The sequence below is a fragment of the Tursiops truncatus genome, chromosome 5 (assembly GCF_011762595.2).
Source record: "Tursiops truncatus isolate mTurTru1 chromosome 5, mTurTru1.mat.Y, whole genome shotgun sequence".
NCBI lineage: Eukaryota > Metazoa > Chordata > Mammalia > Artiodactyla > Delphinidae > Tursiops > Tursiops truncatus.
This window is the reverse complement of record NC_047038.1, coordinates 99,839,585-99,861,257: the sequence shown is the minus strand read 5'-3', so window position 1 is coordinate 99,861,257 and position 21,673 is coordinate 99,839,585. Positions and strand designations below refer to the sequence as shown.

General features: G+C 36.0%; 1 protein-coding gene across 8 annotated transcripts in view; it reads left to right on the top strand.

Annotated features, from left to right (window-relative positions):
- WDFY3 (WD repeat and FYVE domain containing 3) overlaps positions 1-21,673 on the top strand; it is a 264,702-nt gene that overhangs the window by 132,112 nt on the left and 110,917 nt on the right. For 7 of the 8 annotated variants that reach the window (XM_073805420.1, XM_073805421.1, XM_019926664.3 and 4 more), the window contains 9 exons: positions 3,219-3,412; positions 6,853-7,310; positions 9,156-9,239; positions 13,688-13,865; positions 14,673-14,887; positions 16,964-17,076; positions 19,227-19,458; positions 20,948-21,048; positions 21,199-21,417. In XM_073805420.1, coding sequence (XP_073661521.1) covers positions 3,219-3,412; positions 6,853-7,310; positions 9,156-9,239; positions 13,688-13,865; positions 14,673-14,887; positions 16,964-17,076; positions 19,227-19,458; positions 20,948-21,048; positions 21,199-21,417 — 1,794 coding nt within the window. The remainder of the gene's footprint in view (positions 1-3,218; positions 3,413-6,852; positions 7,311-9,155; positions 9,240-13,687; positions 13,866-14,672; positions 14,888-16,963; positions 17,077-19,226; positions 19,459-20,947; positions 21,049-21,198; positions 21,418-21,673) is intronic. The other variant, XM_073805422.1, reaches the window with a different exon arrangement.

Here is a 21,673-nt window from a genome sequence, read left to right as displayed (position 1 = left end):
AAAACATGGTGATTCTCTTAATTATTTAGTAATTCAAGTCAGAGTATTATAATGTTACAACCTTAGGGAAATACTGAAAAGAATAAAACTTGCCTCTCCCAGGTAAAAATGGATTCAGTAAATCTTTTGTTTATCTTTAATCTCAACTTTTCTTCATTCTTTTTCTACCTGTCATTAATAAACGGTCCAACTGTATTCATAAAATATCACACTTGCTTTTGAAAAAGTTTACTTAAAATTTCAGCCAATGTCAGAAACCTCCCAGGCACCAATGTCAATACAACTTGAAAGGAATAAGTGATGAGGAGGTGAGTTCAGATGAGTAGGCTGAGCCCAGATCATATAGAGCTTTTTTAGGCCATGCTGAGGAACTTGAATTGTATTTTAAGTGTTATGGCAAGCTAGAAATGAATGAGTTAATGAACAAATAAATGAACTAGCAAACACACAAATGCATGCCTATTTGCCTGAATGCGGAGGAGCCCAACATGCAACATATAAAATATATCATGTGTCCTAGACACCATGGTAGGCGTTCAAAATGCAGAGATAATTCTTGGACTTCCCTGGTGGTACAGTGGTTAAGAATCCAATGCAGGGGACACGGGTTCGATCCCTGGTCTGGGAAGATCCCACATGCCATGGAGCAACTAAGCCCGCGCGCCACAACCACTGAGCCTGTGTTCTAGAGCCCGCGCACTGCAACTACTGAGCCCACACACCACAACTACTGAAGCCTGTGCGCTCTAGGGCCTAGTTCTGCAACTACTGAGCCCACGTGCGGCAACTACTGAAGCCCACGCGCCTAGAGCCCATGCTCCACAACAAGAGAAGCCACCTCAATGAGAAGCCCGCGCACCACAACGAAGAGTAGCCCCCGCTCACCGCAACTAGAGAAGGCCCGCGCGCAGCAACGAAGACCCAAGGCAGCCCCACAAAAAAGGATAATTCTTGCCCCAAAGGAATTACAACCTGATGAAGAAAGATGTAAACACATAATTGTATAAGTAATTATTTAAGTACAGTTTTGGTAAATGCCAGTACAGAGTTGAATGAATTTAGAAGGTAATACAAACAATAAGTGTGATAAAATTTAATGGGTATGATACTAACATTTTGTCTGTGGTATCATAATCTCCTTATTTCCACTAACTAAATTTAGTTAGCTGAAATAGAAATGTAATGAGGATGTACTAACAATTTATTTCGCAAATTAGCTTTTTATGACATGATCTAGAGTTACATAGGAAGAGACTGAACAATTCCACTGAAGAGTTGACCCTATAAGACCAAATGTCGCTTAATCCATCTCCCAGCATGCCAGACATTTTCACAAAGTTCTTTTCTTATTGACTGTCTTTTCCTTCTTAAGAGAGATGTTATTAGCTGTGTGATCTCAAGCACTTAAAATAGTATTTCACTCATAGTAAGTATTCAAAAATTATTAGCTATTATGATTGTCTAATGGGCACTACTTGACCACCAGGAAGTAAATAAACCTGGCCTTCCATGTGCTAACTCTCAGGCACATGACTTACACTCACTTCAAGGTTATAGAATTCTTATGAAGTTAGCAAATAGAAAGTCACTAAATAGAGAGAACAGTGGCCACTTCCACAAAATATACTTGACATTTATTCCTTCAGGAAACACTTTTTGAAACACAGACCAGAAGGAAATAAAGCAGAAACTAACATACCATTGTAAAGCAATTATACTCCAATAAAGATGTAAAAAAAAAAAAAAAAGATATCAAATTAACGGGGGACCAAATATATAAGCAAATAATATTAAGACGGTTTGATACAAACTATTACAATAGTGGCATATACAAGGTACTCTGAAAGTATAAAGGATAGAACAGTTACTTTGGAGGAAATACTAATTGATGATTTAGATCACTTGGTCCATTTTTTTTATATACTCAAAAGATGGTATTTGACATAAGAATAGTATCATTCATGGTCAAAAGCACAGGCTATAGAACGCGCCTATATAGGCATAAATCCTGCTGGCTGTTTGCTAGCTGTATGGCTGACCTTGGCCACTCAACTTCTTGAGAAGTTACTCAACTTCTGTGTGTCTCATATGTTCATCTGTGTAGTAGGGGGTGAGGATTAAATAAATCAATCTACGTAAAGCCTTTGGGACAGAGCAGTGCCTAATGCTTTCTGTTTATAGCGTTTGTCTTCTTTTTGTTTGTGTGCTCTACTAACTAATAAAGTTTGGTTCCTTGTAATTTTTCTCATTGCAGAATAATTTATTCCATTGTTTTCTTGCTACTGTTTTAGAAGCCTTGTTCAGTTTAAACCTCATTTATTTGGAATATTGTTCATCTAAAAGCCTTTTTTTTTTTTTTTTTTTTTTTTACCTTTGCGGTACGCGGGCCTCTCACTGTTGTGGCCTCTCCCGTTGCAGCGCGGAGGCTCAGCGGCCATGGCTCACGGGCCCAGCCGCTCCGCAGCATGCGGGATCCTCCCGGACCGGGGCACGAACTCATGTCCCCTGCACCGGCAGGCGGACTCTCAACCACTGCACCACCAGGGAAGCCCCTAAAAGCCTTTTACTAAACTGATTTCAAGTATTGTTCAGTAAAGCCTCTACATAAAAATATTGGCCTCTTTGGTATCTACCTATGAAATTTCCGAATAGTCTGGATTTGGAGAAGTTGGACATGTTGATCATACCAGGACATGCTTTTTTTCTTTTTTTCCTTTTTTTACAGTTGCTCCCTCTCTCTCCTTTTCTTTTATTTTCAAATTTATTTATTTTATTTTTGACTGCATTGGGTCTTCGTTGCTGCGCTCTGGCTTTTCTCTGGTTTCAGTGAGCGGGGGCTACTCTTCATTGAGGTGTGTGGGCTTCTCTTGTTGCAGAGCACAGGCTCTAGGCACACGGGCTTCAGTAGCTGTGGCGCGTGGGCTTAGTTGCAGATTCTTAACCACTGCGCTACGAGGGAAGCCCCAGGGTATTCTTGCGTAAAGGAAATCTACGAAAATTTGTATATGCCTTTGCTGACAACCCACAGTTTTGTATTGTATTGTAATTGTAAATTTAAAAGGAGATTTTTCTATTGTAATTTGAAAAGTGAAATAGCTGGGTGGATTTTATGTGCATTCTTCAGAGTTATTCTTTCTACAAAAAGATCAGGTTTTAATTCATTTGGCTTAGAATGTTTTAAGTTAGCCCATATTGTTCTTTTTTCTCCTTCCTCCAAGGAATTTTTCGAGAATTTGGAGGTGCAAGATGTGCACATAATATAGTAAGGTACCCACAATGTCGGCAGCATGCCCTGATGATGATCCAGCAGTTGGTGCTTTCTCCAAATGGGGATGATGACATGGGCACGCTCCTGGGGTTGATGCACTCAGCCCCACCAACAGAACTGCAGCTGAAGACTGACATCCTAAGAGTAAGTTTGATAAGTGTGTTGGTATGATTTTTACTACTAAAATCTGTGGCTGTTTTTAAATGACTTAAAACTATTATGAACTATTCTTGCAATTTTTCGTCAAGTCTAAAATTATGTCAAAATAATAATTGAAGAAAAGCCAGTGTCTCTAACCTGACCTCCAAGGGCCCTGGGGATGACAGCTATCTCTTTTCCCTCTGACTTCCTCTCCTGGGACCCTCACCCTGTTCCTGGCACACACATGACAGGAAGTATAGCTTCCTTCTAGAATCATGTATTTCTTTTATTAAACTTTTGCTTTATTCAGTTAATTTCTCATCAGTAATGAGAAATTTGTGTGTTTTTCTTTATGCTGTTGTATGTTTCACCCTGTTTTGAGCATAATGACAATTTTTTTTTTTCTGGCCTGGCTGCATGGCTTGTGGGATCTTAGTTCCCCGACCAGGGATTCAACCCAGGCCCTGACAGTGAAAGCCAGGAGTCCTAACCACTGGACCGCCAGGGAATTCCCATAATGACAGTTTTGAGTGTGCATTTTAACTTAAAAGCAAGAATAATCTGACCACAATTTATCTCTTAGACAAGGAAGACATCCACATGCATATCAATATTGAGGAACATTTGTATATTTGAGGGGATTGTGGGGTAAAAACAAGTGCCTTCAAAAGTCATTAAGGTTGCCAGCTTTTTAAACATACATTTTCCTCCTTTCTTGGTACCTTTGTAATTGGATTTGTAAAATATTGGTAGATAAAGCCAACAAGAGGCAATTAACTGACCTGTAATTTTGAAACAGTGTTGTTCTGGTAAATGGTGGTAACTGACTCTGAGACAGGAGGAAGACAGGAGGGGGTCCTGATATTGCTGCATTTACTGATTTCCATGGTGTCAATACTCCCACTGTGACCTGTTTCAGGCAGCTAATGTGTTACTGAATGTGGCTTGGGAAGAGGTATACAGTAGCACCCCATTGTATAATATCTCAAGGGCACAAATAATAATAAAACATAGAAAATAACTAAGAAGTGCAGTTTTGAGTATTTACCACTTTTGTTTTTGCAATAATTAATTTAGTTTTAAATTTATAGAACTTAATTTTTAATTATGGTTATGTTTTTAACAACTGGTATGCAGAATTCCAAAAATAAAACTGTTGGCTCTCCAGACCAGTATGAGCTGGCTCCAGCATTCCACTGCTTTGAGGGCATGAAGTAGTGTTGGAAAGCAGCGAGGAGGATTTGGGATTCCAGTTTCAGTTTCCATTTTTGCTTCATTCAGAATTGCTTTTCACTGTCTCCATTCAGTTGAGACAACCACAGACCTATGTAGTTTAATTTGTAATATGTAGTATTTTATAATTCTGCCAATGTACAAATTTGAATTGTAAGCATTAGATTTATGCAAATGGAGTGAATATGTAGCTGATGATTTTGCCTAATTAACCACCTCGCATCTATATCTCCTTGTAACTTTGGCATTTGCTACATTATCATTAATTATTGATTTAAGCAGGATATTAAGTTATTCATGGTATCTGAAATTTTCAGATACCGAGATTATGCTGTGATAATGTCACAGTGCCAACAGAGTAACCAGTTTTGAGGCAGTAGGAGGTGAACTTACCCAGAAACACACAACATAGAGTACTTTTGGACTAAGGATTAATAAGCACTGTTTTTCTGACCCCTATCATAATTCTGACCAGCGATACAATTTTGTACATATTACTTTGACTCCTAACTCGTGCTTCCTCATATATAAAATAATACATGTCCAGTTTTTCCCCAGTGTGTTTTTGAAGATGATGATGGTTATGGGTTTTTATGCCAGGCACTTTGCTAAGGGTTTTACATGTATTTCCTGTAAAGTAAGTTCTTATTATTGTCTAGATTTTACATAAGAGGAAACTCTGGCACAGAAAGGTTAAGCAACTGACCACAGTGAAATGATTTTTAATGTTGGGGTCAAAATTTCCACCCAAGCGTTCTAACTCTAGCCCTTGCATTTAACCTTCAGGCTAGGTTATAAGATGCTTAAAAATAACAAAAATTTATGAAGTCTTGTTGTAAATAGGAGTTGATATTATGAGTACAGTTTATTAAATTTGAGAAGATACGGAAACGAAACTAACTGCAGAATAATGGAAGAAATACACTGTATTTCTAAATTTTATTTACATATACAGATTGTACATTTTCTGTCTTTTAAAATAATAAGGTATAGGTATGTACAGTGGAATCTCATAATTTCTAAAGTATCAATAGTATATTTGAAAAAGGTAATTATATATATGAATATTTAGCTTTTCCCTTTTGCAAATACTATTAGAAATGTATGAGATATTTTAATAAAATGGCCTTTTCAAATGTAATGACTGGGAAGATTGTAAATTGTATCTTAAGCAAAATTAAGTTCTCATGGTGTTTCAGTTGCTGAAACAGGGAAAAGGAGCCTGTGTATCTGCAAACAGATTTCGAATTGCTGTTTGGGGCAGTATAGCTTCATGGTTAAGTGCATGAGTAGGGGAATCAGACTGCCTGGATTTAAATCCTATCTTTGCCATTGTATAAGCCTTTGGCAAATTATTTAACCACGTGGGGCCTCAATTTTTCATCTCTAAAGTGCGGATAATAATAGTTCCAATGCATAGGATTATTGAGAGAATTAAATAAGCTAATGTATTAAAGCACTTAAAGAAATACCTAATACATAGTAAGTGCCCCATAAAATGTTAAGTAATTTTATAATGTGTTATTTTTAATAATAAACTATGTTAAAAGTATGACACTTCAGAAAATAACTTATAGTTATAAAAGATTGTTTTACCTGTTTGGCCTTAACAGCTATTCTGGGAAAGAGCATGCTTTCAGCCCTCAGGCTGCAGTTCACTTTGCAAGAGAGAATGTCTAATAACTCCTCTGAAGTGACTGCTCTTTCCAAAGCATCGGGATATGGTCATTTTATATGAATCGGAATACTTCAGCTCTTGGCTTCCCTGATCATCTCTCTGATCCTTTCTAGAATAAATCATTTTGTATACACACAGTCGTAAGTTTTCATGATTGTGTAAAATTATACTTGAATATGTATTTTACTTATTTAATAAAATTACTTTGTAAAAATCACTGAATTCATTGATGTCATTATTCATCAACTATATAGGAAAAGTTTTTCGGCCAGGATTTGGATATATCCATTATTCTGTCAAAAGCAATATGCGATAGTGTTTTCTAAAACGATCTTCTGCTTTTAATATGGCACTTTTTAATTAGCAAAATATTTGGCGTGCTTCATAAGACTGCTTATTCGGTAAATGACAAAAATACTCATATCAGATGTTCACAGAATGGCATTCCCCTTTGACATTCATGTACAGTTATTTTTCTTTAATTTGAATTATAAGTTTGTGTTTGTTTGTGTTGTTTCTTTGTCCCCTGTAGGCCCTCCTGTCAGTCCTTCGAGAAAGCCATCGTTCAAGAACAGTTTTTAGGAAAGTTGGAGGATTTGTGTACATTACGTCCTTGCTTGTTGCTATGGAAAGATCTTTGAGCTCACCACCCAAGAATGGCTGGGAGAAAGTGAACCAGAATCAAGTGTTTGAACTTCTCCACACTGTGTTCTGCACATTGACTGCAGCAATGCGCTATGAGCCGGCCAACTCTCATTTCTTCAAAACAGAGATTCAGTATGAGAAGTTGGCAGATGCCGTTCGATTTCTTGGCTGTTTCTCAGACCTAAGAAAAATAAGCCCCATGAATGTCTTCCCCTCAAATACACAGCCATTTCAGAGACTTTTAGAGGAAGACGTAATCTTGATGGATTCAGTGTCACCCACTCTACGGCACTGCAGTAAACTCTTTATTTATCTCTACAAAGTAGCCACAGATTCTTTTGACAGGTATGGCTCTGCTCAGTGCTCTGAATTAAAGGGTATACTATGTATGACTTCAACATTAAGGCTTAAATTATAATTTAATCTGAAAGAAAATGAAAACAAATGAATCTTCTCTCTCATTTACTTATCACTTTATTTGTGAATATTACTATTGCTCTGATCTTAAGCTTTTCAGCATGGACATCTGTGTATTATTTGTAAAACCAGGTTAGAGTTAAGCTCTCTATGCAGTTAACGGAGCAGTTTCAATGAAGTTTACTTTTTTTTCCCCCCATGTTGGGTCTCAGTTGCTACGCGGGGGCTTTCTCTATTTGCGGCGAGCGGGGGCTACTCTTCGTTGCGGTGCGTGGGCTTCTCATTGTGGTGGCTTCTCTTCTTGTGAAGCACCGGCTCTAGGCACACGGGCTTCAGTAGTTGCAGCACGCAGGCTCAGTAGTTGCAGCGCACGGGCTCTAGGGTGCGCAGGCTTCGTAGTTGTGGTGCGTGGACTCTAGAGCACAGGCCCACTAGTTGTGGCATATGGGCTTAGTTGTTCCACAGCATATGGGATCTTCCCAGACCAGGGATCAAACCCATATCCCCTGCATTGGCAGGCAGATTCTTAACCACTGCGCCACCAGGGAAGTCCCTGAAGTTTACTTTTCATGGTGGTGTTTCCTATGTTTTCTTTTTCCTCTTTATTCTCAAGAACGTTAGGTACATCCAGACTTACGGATATTAGTTATCAATAGAACATAGTTATGATTACATGTATTTTCAGACAGATGATATAGTCTCAACATTCATAATCATTCCTAACATTTTATAATCCTCAAAAAATGATATATCTCCCTGGGAGACATTGATAGTTCAAGAGTCCATCAGATTAATTTACTCATTCCTTCATTAAATAAGTACTTAACAAACACCTATCGCATGCCATCATGCTAGGCATTGAGGGTGCAACTCAGCACAAGGCTACTTTGGTTATATCCATCCTTTACCTTAAATACAAACACATGAATAAACAATAACATATTGTGATAAAATCTATGATGTGGAAAATCCAGGGTTCTAAGATCATAAGTCTGCTTTACCTAAATCACTTATTTTCAGTTCTTAAAGTGTGTTTTCAATTAAGCTCTCACTTTGAAAATAATGTGAGAGTGATCATGCTGATCATGCTGCTAATTTGCCCCAAGCATTATCACTTTTAACCATTACCATAGTTTTACTTCATAAAACAAGTGAATCGTTTCTATAATGGCCCCATAAATAAAGCAAGTAACTCTATTGGGTAGAGCTAAAAGCTTTTATATCCTTAACTATAAAATTATCTACTTTGAAATACCTACTGAGATGTTTCTTGTTTCTTATTATTTCTTTGGCCTTAGTATTCAGATAGAAAACACAGGTAATGTAAAAAAGGTTTGCAGATTTTCCCTGCCTTGAAAATAAAAATGGATATATATTGTTAACTTATAGAAACCATGGGAGAGTGTAGTGTTGAGGGAACAAGGTGTTTTTTAAAATTAAATTTTGTGTATTTAGATTCAACCTCTTTTCCCTTGTTTTCTAACTTATCCTAGTTAGTATACCTTATTTTTAGTTTGCTTCCTCAAGAAACAAGGCCTATAGTACTCTGTTTTCAAATATGTTACATGTTAACATTAATGAATAAGCATCTGCCTTAAGCATGCTTTTCTGTTTCCCTCAGTGCATGTGTTGTAGTCTTGTTCCTTGTTCCCGCTGAGTATGGAGGATGTTCCCTATTAAACTTTTACTGGTATTTCTTGTGAAACTAACCAACTGCCAACCAACTGTGTCCTGTTCTAACCTTTCTAAACCACCCTGTTTTGTTGTCTGTAGTCGTGCAGAACAGATCCCTCCTTGCCTGACAAGTGAGTCTTCTCTCCCCTCTCCTTGGGGTACACCAGCTTTGTCCAGGAAAAGGTACTGATCTAATAACAGAAGTCAATCTTTACTTGTGTGGGTTTTTTTCTTCTGTGTTCAGTTATATATTAATGTGGATTTTGTGCTTTGTAACTTTAATTATTTTCTTTCTATTTGATATCTTTGTTTTTGTTTTTTAAAACTGTCAGCTTCTGCCGAGTGTATTTATGAGAGTAAAATGTGTTGATGCTATGAAGATATGAAGGACATGTAGCATTTTGTCATCCAACTCTATTATTTGGACTAAAATATGCATTTTAGAGCCAGCATGTATTTTATTAAAATTAATTTAGAAGTGAGGATGTAATGCCTCTACTCTTTAACTAGAATACTTTTCTCCCTTTTCTTTTCACTTTAAATGTGCTTGGGATCATTCTTTGGCTTTTAGTATTACTTCAAAATGAACATCCCAACACTGGCTGAGGAAATGTGTATTTTCTCAATCGGGTTCAACCAGTTGAAACGTGATGCAGGCTAACCTTTGAAAAAGTGAATAAAAAAAATCTCCCCTAGCTCCTGTTTTCATCAGTTGTGTGTAAATCTCTTTCTAAACTGATGTAGTCTACCTCATATATAATGCTTATGACTATAAAGAACCAGCAGTTGATTGACAAGAGTACAATTAAGATCCATTTGAGATTCCATTTGCGACCTGTACTTAAAATGATCATAGTCTGTGCACTTGGCACCAAATACTCTTCCTGCCCCTGTTTTCCTCATAAGCAAGTGCAAGTCCTTAAGTCTTGTATTAATTCTCTCCCACTATGGCTTTTTAAAAATGAATCCTGAGGTTCTGCTATGTTGTTGTTTAATTTTATTTCTGTTGTTCAGATTTTGAAACTTGAACACAGTTGTGGTTAATTTAGTACTAAATTTGAAGTATTTGTTATAAATTGGTATTTCAATATATTTTAAGAGTTATATTCATTAGGTATATGGGCTTATATTTTCTTTTTCTTTTAAATTTACACTGGGGCTTACAGCTCATTTTCTTCTAGTAAATCAATTTAGTATTGTTCAATGTATTTGTATTTAAAAACTACTGTTTCTTTTTTGTTTTTGTAAGAGCAGTTCTTGATTCAAGATATTATGAAATCAATTTGAGTTGACCTAGTATATTTTTCTGTTGCTAAAATGAATAAGGTAAAAGGTATACTTTGTGTTGCAAGATTCATGTGTGCTTACTATCCCAGAGAACTACTGGATATTAGAAAAATAGTTTCAATTACTAAATAGTTTTAATCATTAAAAAAATCATATTTATGATTCTGTCATACGTGGTAAAGGCTTAAAAATTGCTGTGTTTAAATTCATTAAGTATTAACCAAAAATTACAATACTTTCAATAGGGATTCACAGATTAAGGGGACAAATATTTAAAAATCTATTAGAACCTATTATTTATTTAAATAGTAGTTTGACAAAGGGAAAACAGCATTTTATTCTATATGGTAGTTATTTAAGGCCTTCGATCAAAAACATTTTTTCATCTTTTGCAACATAGCTACATATAAGGATGTCCTGTCTTTGACCTAAGGGGAAACTGTCACTGAATCAGCAGTTGTAGTTGAGTGTATCTTATCCATGGGAATTCTAATCAGGCTTACAAGTTGATGTTACCCCAAGGAAGCTCCCAGTGCTGTTCATGCTAATAATAAGATCAGTGTAGCTTGCCATTCTGGTCAGGTTACATACATTTTGCTCAGTGATAAGAATCATAAGCTAATAAAAACTTTTTTTACTTCACAGTATAGTAATTTTTGAAGTTAGAATATCTCAAGAACATCTCAAATTACATCAGCTTATGGGCATCTTTTTTCTTGTGGCAAAACATGTTTTGTCTTGTTTTGTTTGCAAAAGGAAAAACCAACATTGTGTTAGTTTTATGGCTTGTGGAGATTAAGGTACTAAGGAAATTTCAACTTGTGATACTTGTCTGGCAAGTAAAATCTTGGAGATTCTTCTCTATTTGAAGACTCGGAGGAAGAAGAACTAGGAAACCTTATTTTGGAAAACTAAAATTCAAAATTTTTTTCATTATTCAGAAGGAATAATGGAACAGAATTATGCTGAACACTATTCAATCACAGTCAGAGGAGGTGAAAACAAAATACAAAATAGTAATCAAGACTCTCAGAACATATCTGCAATTGCAAAATAGGTGGCGAGTACTAGTTATCTTTCGAACATGGTGTCCATTACTTAGTGCCTATACACGCTTGATAATTAAGGCAAAGCAAATTCAGAATTTAAATATTTCAGTATATATTCCCAAAAGAGGTAGATAAGTCTTAAGTATATATGAGAATTTAGATTGAAATATTAAGTAGCGATTTCTTTAAGCTTTAAAAGTAACTGCAACATAAAAATTAACTAAATTTTGCAATGTCATTTTATCCTGTCTTTGCAAATGGTTAGGTCTTGGTTGGTAGTTACCAATTTAATAAGCTTACCACAGTCTCTAAATGTAAAAAGTGGTAATACCTAAGTGACTTAGTAAGAATTAATGTTATATAATGGCTGTTAAAATAGACCTAATTTTACTTAATAAATACCATACTTTAGATTTCTACAATGTTTGCAGTATTTTACTAGTTTGAGAAGAATAATGTAATTCCTACATTAGAATATTTTTCTATATAAGATTTAAAAGTTTACTACTTTAATAGTTACATATTAGTAGAGTTCAGTTTCCAAAGACATAAAGGACTTCTTCCTAGCTATACATATCAGTAATTTAAGTTCAAATGTATATTAAATCAGGCAACTAAGAAATAATTTCGGAAGGCCTGTAACTAGACTATACAATTAGAATTGATGTTTTTTCTCAAAATTGCATTAGTTTTTATGTGTAATGAAAACAATTTTTATGAAATTTCTTAATGGTTTGAAGTTCCTATTACACAATAGAGGAATTAGGAATCTTTTTTTTTTTCTAGTTAGGTCAAAATATTTTAAAGAATAAAGGGAGAAACATGGGAGGAGGATACCTGTTGTTAATAAACATTTAGAAAACTATTGTAGTAAGTTTAGAAATTAAATCTTTCTGAACAAAAACAGAAAAAAAAAACAGGGAGTGGAAAAGAGTAGGTGGAGGATATGCTGACTTTAAACAGTAGCGCACATGTGTGTTTTTTTTTTCTTTTTTTTAAGTGAAGCTGAATACTTTCCTAGAATCTCTGTTAAAAAGAGAATGGTACTTAAAAAAAAAAAAAAAAAGGCAGTGCCAGTTCTTTGCTACTAAATCAGTGACTTAAAGCATCTGTTTCCCAAGCTGCTCTTGTGCCAGAGAGCTGAAACTGCGCTGCTGTCAGTGACAGAGCTCAACATTAGACAAATTATGCTGAAACCAATTCATTGGAACAAAGAGCTCCCATAGGCTGAACCCACAAGCATCTGTTTCCTTGTGCCAAGATACAAAATGTGCAAAACTCATGAATTGCAGAAGAAGAGTATGAAATAGACGGTGGAGATCATTGATGAGAAGAAATGTTGTGCATTCAAGGGCATGGCTAGGCTTTCTAACTCATGGAAGCTTGTTACGTAAAATATCCCAAGTTTTTAAAAATTGTGAATATTCTCAGTGGTAGGGAGGATAATGCAAAAGAGCATGAATGTAGTTCCAAATAAGCTAAAGGAGAACTCCCTTGATTCTTAATACATTTATTGACATGTGGCCAGCATTCTGAGCCAACTCTGACTCAGTTGAACCAGTTATAGAGTAGGCCGCTTTGATCTTGTTTGTTCTTGATTATATTACCCATGGTTTAAGGAAAGGTTAAAAACACATAGGAAATTTCAAAGAAAACACTCTCACTGAGGCACTTAATATAACTTGTACTCTCATCACAAATTATCAGAAATATCATCTTTCTTAGAGCTTTGACTCACTGTAATTTCACCTATTCTTTATATCTGCTGTCATGTATGTATTCTTTTTGTTTTTCTTTTTTTCAGTTTTACTGAGATATAATTGATATACTGCACTGTATAACGTTTAAGGTGTACATCATAATGACTTGGCTTACATGTGTTGCAAAATGATTACTACAGTAGGTTTAGTTAACATCCATCACCTTACATAGATTCAAGGAAAAAATGGTTTCTTCCTTGTGATGAGAACTTCTAGGATCTACTCTTTTAGCAACTTTCACATACACCATAGAGTAATATTAACTAGTCATCATGTGCCATTCTTTAATGAAACACTCCAAATAGTAAGTGATAAAAACATATAAGAGCCTAAAAGACTTGATAAGTTGTCTATATGTGACTCAAGAATTGATAATATATTGTTTTTTAATTTCCCAACGTTAAGGTGTTTTGTTACCCAACCCCTAATTATAAGGCTTTTTTTTACTCAGTGGAGAAAGGTAGTAGAAGATGAAGAAAATGAACAGAGAATGTGATTGAATTAAATACCCAATTACCCTTCTTTCTTTTCATAGGCATGCATATCATTCTGTTTCAACTCCCCCTGTCTACCCTCCTAAAAATGTTGCTGACCTGAAACTACATGTGGCAACTTCATCTCTCCAGAGTTCTGATGCTGTCATCATCCATCCTGGAGCCATGCTTTCTATGCTGGACCTCCTGGCCTCTGTTGGGTCAGTGACACAACCAGAAGTAAGCTTGGATAGATTGGTTCCTTCCCGTCTTTAATGAGTGGAAGGTGTGACTGCATGAGCAAGGGAGTGGGACCAAGAAGGTAACATGGAACCTTTCTGTGTCACATACTGAAGTAGGTAAAGGAAAAAAACAGGATTTTCGTGTTTGAGTCTTAACTTTCCTAATGAGTAGTAGATACGTATGTTTTAGAATACAACTCATTTGTTAAAATGCAGTTACTTCTGGTACTAAAATAATTCCCTTTCTCCTTGTAAATCCTGCTCAGCAGTGGAAGTTGTTAATAAATAATACAGGAAGAAAAATGACTGAAGGTACCATTTTGAGGCTATTTATGTATTTTCATTTGTAACACTCAGGAGTTTGGGTGAACTGGAGTTTGGGTGATAGTTTTGTTTAAAATGTTGTATGGTTTCGAAGGCCTAAAGTGTAACAAATGTTAACAATAGGTCATTCTTTAAACTGATTATTTACTTACCATGAAAAATATTTACTTTATACCCACTATTTCTATAAAAATAAAAATATTATTAGTTACATATAGTCATGTAATATGAAAGACTTGGAAGAAAATGGAGTTGAGCTAGGTATGCTTCTAACAGAATGAAGACCAGAAATATTTCCCTGGCCCTGTTCTGGAGTTGCTGTGTCCCTCTAAGTCAGCTACTTAATTCATCTGAATGTAATTTGAAGCATGTAGAGACCTCATATTAAAATTAAAGGTGTGCTTCAACTCTTGAAAGGAGAGAACTATCACCTATCTTATTAAGAATGCCCTGGTGGCATGAATTTCTTTGTTAACTCCAGCATGCTTTGGACCTTCAACTTGCCGTGGCAAATATTTTACAATCACTGGTGCACACAGAAAGAAACCAGCAAGTCATGTGTGAAGCTGGTCTCCATGCGCGACTGCTGCAGCGGTGCAGTGCTGCGCTGGCTGATGAGGACCACTCACTGCACCCGCCCCTCCAGCGGATGTTTGAACGATTAGCCTCTCAGGCTCTGGAGCCCATGGTGCTGAGGTCAGTATGTTCTCTTCTTCACATTCAAATAAGCCACCATTAGTAATGGCCATTTCTAGAGTCTTTATAGTCAAGAGTCTTGCTTTAATAAACATATATTCAGTTATCTGTGGGCAAAACCAAAACACCACGAAAATGGGCAAAATGCCCAAAATATCGCACTTAGAAACAGATCAATCTAGTTATTAGTAAACAGGATGTTTTTGTCCATTGGTCATTTCTTCTGCTTGAATCCAGCAAACTCTCACTTCCCTTTAAAAATGGAGTCATGTTATATTTGTATGACTTGCATCTACTTTATAGATAAGAACATTTTATGTGGACGAACTCTTTTAAGAAACACTTTTTAAATTTTAAAATAATTAGAGATTCAGAGGAAGTTGTAAAGGTAGATCAGAGAGATTCTGTGTCCCCAGCATCCAGTTTCCCCCAGTGGTTACATCTTATGTAACTACAGGACAGTATCAAAGCCAAGAAACGGACATTGGTACAATGTACCCACGTATGCTACAGTTCCCCTGTTATTTATCACTTGTGTCAGATTGATGTGCCATCACGCAAATAAGATGTCACAAAGACCTCCCCAGTGCTCCCTCTTTATTATCATAGCCACTTCCCTAACCCCCGCCATCTCTAACCCCTAGAAACAACTCTGTTCTCCATCTCCGTAATTTTGTCACTTTGAAAATGTTATGTAAATTGAATCATACAGTATATGACCTTTTGTGATTAGCTTTTTTCACTCGTTATAGCGCCTTTGAGATGCATCTAGATTGTTATGTATCAAGAGTTTGTTTCTTTCTATTGCTGAGTTGTAGTCCATGGTGTGGATATACCTTGCACAGTTTAGCCATTCGAGAAATAGGTATATTTGAATAACCTTTTTTAATATAAGAGAAACAGTGCTCTGTGTTTTAGGGATAAAACAACATTAAAAAAAAAAACTTTCCTTGAAATTACCTAGCCAAACAGATTTAACGTTTAAATCATCTTGTCCTTCCTTAAAAAAATACTCTCATATATCTTGTTACTTTCAGCTGCAACTGAGGAGCCCGCCTACTGCAACTAAGGCCCAGTGTAAATAAATAAATAAATAAATATATTTTTAAATAAATAAAATAATTTTTTTCTGCTGTTAAAGTACTCCTTTTTCATAAAACTTTTGGAACTTTCTTAAGAATGGTTGGACTCTATTTGTAATTTATATTTTTTAACTGACTCCAAGCTAAGAAAAACCTCTGTGGTTAACATTTGTTAAACAGTATTGTACAGGGCAGTGTGCCAGGCCTTAGTAATATGAAGATGAATGACACAGTCTCTGCTCACTTTGTCACATTATGAATGTATTCAGAGACCTAAAGTTTTGAAAACAGCATGGAGATTTTCCCATGATCCTTTTTGATGATCTGCTACTTTAAAAGTAGAGAGACTGAATGAGAAAAAGAGACTATCTCATACCTAATGCTTGTATTTTACTAAATAACTTGTACCGGCTACTTAGGTAAACAGAGGAAGCAATGGAAACCAACCATTTGGACATGCTCAGTTTTCACAGTGAATGAATTAGATGAATGCAAAGGTCACATGGTGGTATAGGCACCTAGCTGCTGGCAAGCCATAGATTATGAGCTAATTGTATATCACACTCTATGTGAAAAACTGGCAAAGGGTACCTGACCTTTAAATATTTGTTTTTTCTGCTGTAGGTAATTGAAAATTCAGAGAAGTATTCTTTTTTTTATTTTTTTCCTTTTACATGATGCTGTAAATGACTGGATATAAAGGGCTTCTATTTTTGTAACCCCTTGACAATTCACTATATTTCTGCCCATCACATTCCAGGAGAACATGCTCCTCAGGTTTCCTTTGTAACTTTTCACAATACTTGGTGCTCTTTTCACTGCTTGATGAATTAAAACATAAAATTAGCATTGTATATTATAGTAACTGTTCAGATTGCTTTAGTATTTTTAATTAGTCTGTTATAATTCATTAAGTCACATTTTTTGTGTGTTTAGTTTATGAATTATATAATGTTCCCAATCAAGGAATAACTTTGCTTTGTCTCTTCTTCAGGGAGTTTTTACGTTTGGCAAGTCCATTAAATTGTGGTGCCTGGGACAAAAAACTGCTAAAACAATATAGGGTCCACAAACCAAGTTCACTGAGTTATGAGCCAGAGATGAGAAGTAAGTTGACCTTTGAAGTTCCCTTTTTTGGTTTATCTTATAAATGAAAATCATGTAAGGGAAGAAAATTATTTCAAGAAGTTCGACTGTAAAAAAAAAGAAAGGGAAGGGTTTGTTGTTGTTTTTCATTTGTTGTTATTTAAATAGAAAAACGTAAGATCTCATTGTTTGACTGGAGAAGCGGGCAGATGGGGGTGGCAAAGGAATCAGTGATACAAGCAAGATCCAGAGGAGGTGAGAACTATGTGCAGAATAACCCTTGGCTTGGAAGGGGGAATACCTTTTTCTCAGAAGATCTGTAATTTCTTTACCTTTCTCAGTTAGCCTTTGCTGCCTGAACTAGAGTGGTTGACTGGACTATTCACAGGCTGTGGCTTTGCAGGACAGTTGGTGCAGGAGGACATGGAGGACAGGAAATTTAAAATACTAATAAAAGTAGTCAAAGAGAAACACCAAGGAGTATAGGATAGATAGGGGAAGAAGTAAAGTCAAGCAGCTAGTGATAGGCTGGGAGAAAAGGGATAGATCACTGGGCTGGAGAAGAATGGCTAGGCTAAAAAGCAAATGTAGTGAGAGAAAAAGAATGGGTAAACTGGAGGAATGAGGTAGGGTAATGGCAATCAAAATTGGAGCGGTGAGAAAAAGCAAAGAAAAGGACTGTGCCCAAAATTTGGCTCTGGAGTAAAGTAGAGGTAAAGCTTATTGGAGGAAAGGTGATCATAGAAGGGAGGTGTTAGATAGGTTGTTCATGTGGACCTTGAGATCCCTCAGTGCACTGGTAAGAATTAGTACAAGGAAGAGGTGAGAATGAAATGCCAGCATTAGTAGGTGGCAGTTTCATAGAGAGGTGTGTGATAGGATTGCTGATGCAGAACCTCCAAGGAAGAGAAGTTTTTGCATTAGGCTGATGCAAGGATGATGGAGAGGGGTGTGTTAGGATGTAGGCACTGCCTACCCATCCGGCATAGACCATGGAGGAGCGTCAGATTCCATCCACTCAAGAGCTGTGGGGAAAGAGTACTCTCAATAGAGAGCTCAGATGCCCTGGATTTCCTCCCAGTGTTAATTCTATAGTTTGGTGGGTTTTAACTTTACAATTTGTTTTGTCTTGTTGTTAGCCATAGTTAAGGCATTTGTGTTAATGGATTGAAATAACCGTTACTAGTGAAGCAGGAAAGAATGGAACCTAGAAGAGTAGAATGCCTGTTGTTCAAGCACATAGTAATCATTTAGTTCAAGCTTTTTTTTTTTTCAGGTGAGAATCAAAGAGATTAAACAACCTTCAACCATTATTTCAACCTCAATATTTCCTCCTACAATTTATTATCAGTGATAAGTGAATACTGTGTTTTGGAAACACTAAGACCTTTTGAGTTCCAACACAGTTTTATTGGAAAACAGTATTTCAATTTTTCTTATCAATTAATATACATCACCTGCATGTATATATTTTTGTTGTTGTTGTTTTTGTACTTTACGCAGTTCCTTAGAATTGACAAAAAATAGTTCCTTTCTCTAAGAATATTGAAATATTTTTATGGTTGCCTGACTGCTTAGCACACTTAAGAGGGAAATAATTAAATTCATGTGGTTTATCTTGAGAGGGAATATTTTCTCCATTACATTTATAATGTATTCCTGAAAGAATAGAATAACTTGTTTAAATTTTATTTTTTTGTTCTTAAAAGTGTTGCCATTTGCATGCATATAGGAAATTTAAAATTCAAGTATTTTTGTGATCACGTGTCTAATTTTAATAGCTATATGGAAAGAATTAAAAATGGGGAGAGGGCATCCCTGGTGGCGCAGTGGTTGAGAGTCCGCCTGCCGATGCAGGGGACTTGGGTTCGTGCCCCGGTCCGGGAGGATCCCACATGCCGTGGAGCGGCTGGGCCCGTGAGCCATGGCCACTGACCCTGCGCATCCGGAGCCTGTGCTCCGCAATGGGAGAGGCCACAACAGTGAGAGGCCCGTGTACGCAAAAAAAAAAAAAAAAAAAAAACAACTGTATAATAGCTTTGGAGTTTAAAAATAAAATTATTGTATATATTGAAACTGAAGAGTGTATTTAAAATTAATCAGCCTTGTTAAAGTCACTATTTTAGAAATCTATATGATATTTTTCTCAAGAGATTTTCTTTGACTTACAGGTAGTATGATCACATCTATGGAAGGTCTGGGTTCTGATAGTGTCTTCAGCTTACATGAAGATCACCATTACCGCATAAGCAAGAGCCTAGTGAAATCTGCAGAAGGAAGTACTGTACCCCTGACCAGGGTGAAGTGCTTGGTCTCCATGACAACCCCACATGACATCAGACTTCATGGGTCATCAGTTACTCCGACTTTTGTTGAATTTGACACATCCCTTGAAGGGTTTGGGTAAGAAATTTGCCAGGTAGCCAAGCTATATTATATTTCATGCCTCAGTCTTGCCTTTGAGAAATAGATCTTTGGTTTTAAATCTACTTGATTAAAATTTAGTATATGCTATATATTTTCAAATGATTGAGTTCCTTGAGCATGTTAAGATTTTTGGATTTAATTGTTCTTAATTGTTTATTATACTAAATAAATTGATATGGTATAAGAGTCAGCAATCTAAGGTGCACAGTCCAAATCTGTTTTTGTAAATTCTCTTTTTTTCTCTTTTTGTAAAGTTTCATGGTAACACAGCCACATTCATTTATGTATATGTGTTATCTATGGCTGCTTTCATGCTAGACTGCAAAGTCATGATGGAGGCTATCTGGTCTGCAAAGCATAAAATATTTATACTCTGGCCCACTCTAGAAAATGTTTGTCAACTTCTGATTTAGTACAATAAAGTTACAGATAATATGCAAATTAAAATTAGATTAAAAGCTCTTTGGCTAGGTTTTGTCCTTTTTTCTCTCAAATTACCTAACTTAGTATCTTATGCATTATAAATATTAGTATTTTATACATTATAAGTATTCAGTTACTATCACATTAAATGAATAAATACTTTGAAGTGGCAGAAAAACTTAAACAGCAGAAGTAACAAAGAATCTAGGGAGTTCCCTGGTGGCCTAGTGGTTAAGATTCTGGGCTTTCACTGCCTTCGCCTGGGTTCAACCCATGGTTGGGGAACTGAGATCCCATAAGCCGCTTGGCGAAAAACAAAAAGAGAGAGAGATTCTCCTCTGCTTATAAAAAATAAGTTAAAAAAAGCTCTATAATAAAGTATATTAACATTTAAAAAAAAGAATCTATAGCGAATCTAGAAGAGTATATTTATAAAGTCTGTCTATAATAAAGTATATTAATCATTTAAAAAAAATCTACAGCGAATCTAGAAGAGTATATTTATAAAGTCTGTCGTCCTCAAAATGGACATAAACGCTAAGAGAGAAGACCTATGTCTATACTGGTTGTTTGTGGGATTCTTCTACATTGATCTAAAACTATAAATTGTATTTTAAGAACATTGTCGTGGGTTAGTATCGAACAATGAATTAAAATATATTTGGGACTGGGCAAAACTAATCAGGACAGTGTAACAGAGGAGAGTGACTCACTAGAAAGGGGCACAGGGGAATTTTTCTGCGGTGATGAAAAATTTCCAATGTCTTGAACAAGGTTATACTTTGGTGCATTTTACCATGTGCAAATTATACTATGATCTTTTTTAATTTAAATTTTTAAAAATGGAGATTTTTTAAATATATCTTTTGGTACTCACAATTGAAAGAAAGGAAAGACTTTGTTAGGCATCCAAACTTATTCCATGATCTCTTATCTCTGGTTACCCTTAAATAATGGTAGTTTATTCCACTGTGGTAAGTACATAGTAATAAGAGAAGAAAACAGTTGCTCTCTAATATGTGCATTTTCTTTTCTTTAACAGCTGCCTGTTTCTGCCCAGTTTGGCCCCTCATAATGCCCCTACAAACAATGCCGTCACAACAGGTCTTACTGATGGGGCCGTGGTCAGTGGCATTGGTTCCGGTAAATATTACTTTATCTGCTTATGAGATTTTTCTTTCCCCCAGTAGATTATATTTTATTTAGAGATTTTGCTTTTCTTGGCATCTTTTTAAAATATAAATATGAGTCAACACAAACTCTTTCATTGTTACTTTTCTATTTTCACTTTAGGTGAAAGATTCTTCCCTCCTCCATCTGGCTTAAGCTACTCCAGCTGGTTTTGCATTGAACATTTCAGTTCTCCTCCAAATAACCACCCTGTCAGACTTCTTACTATTGTTCGCCGAGCGAATTCTTCCGAGCAGCATTATGTGTGCCTTGCCATAGTTCTATCAGCAAAAGACCGATCGCTGATTGTCTCCACCAAAGAGGAACTACTCCAAAACTATGGTCAGTATCTGTCTTTTTCTTTTTGCTTCTTGTGACTATTAAAAGTAGCAAACTTCATTTTATTTTTTTTTAATTTTGTTTTATACATCTTTATTGGAGTATAATTGCTTTACAATGGTGTGTTAGTTTCTGCTTTATAACGAAGTGAATCAGTTATACATATACATATGTTCCCATATCTCTTCCCTCTTGCATCTCCCTCCCTCCCACCCTCCCTATCCCACCCCTCCAGGCGGTCACAAAGCACCGAGCTGAT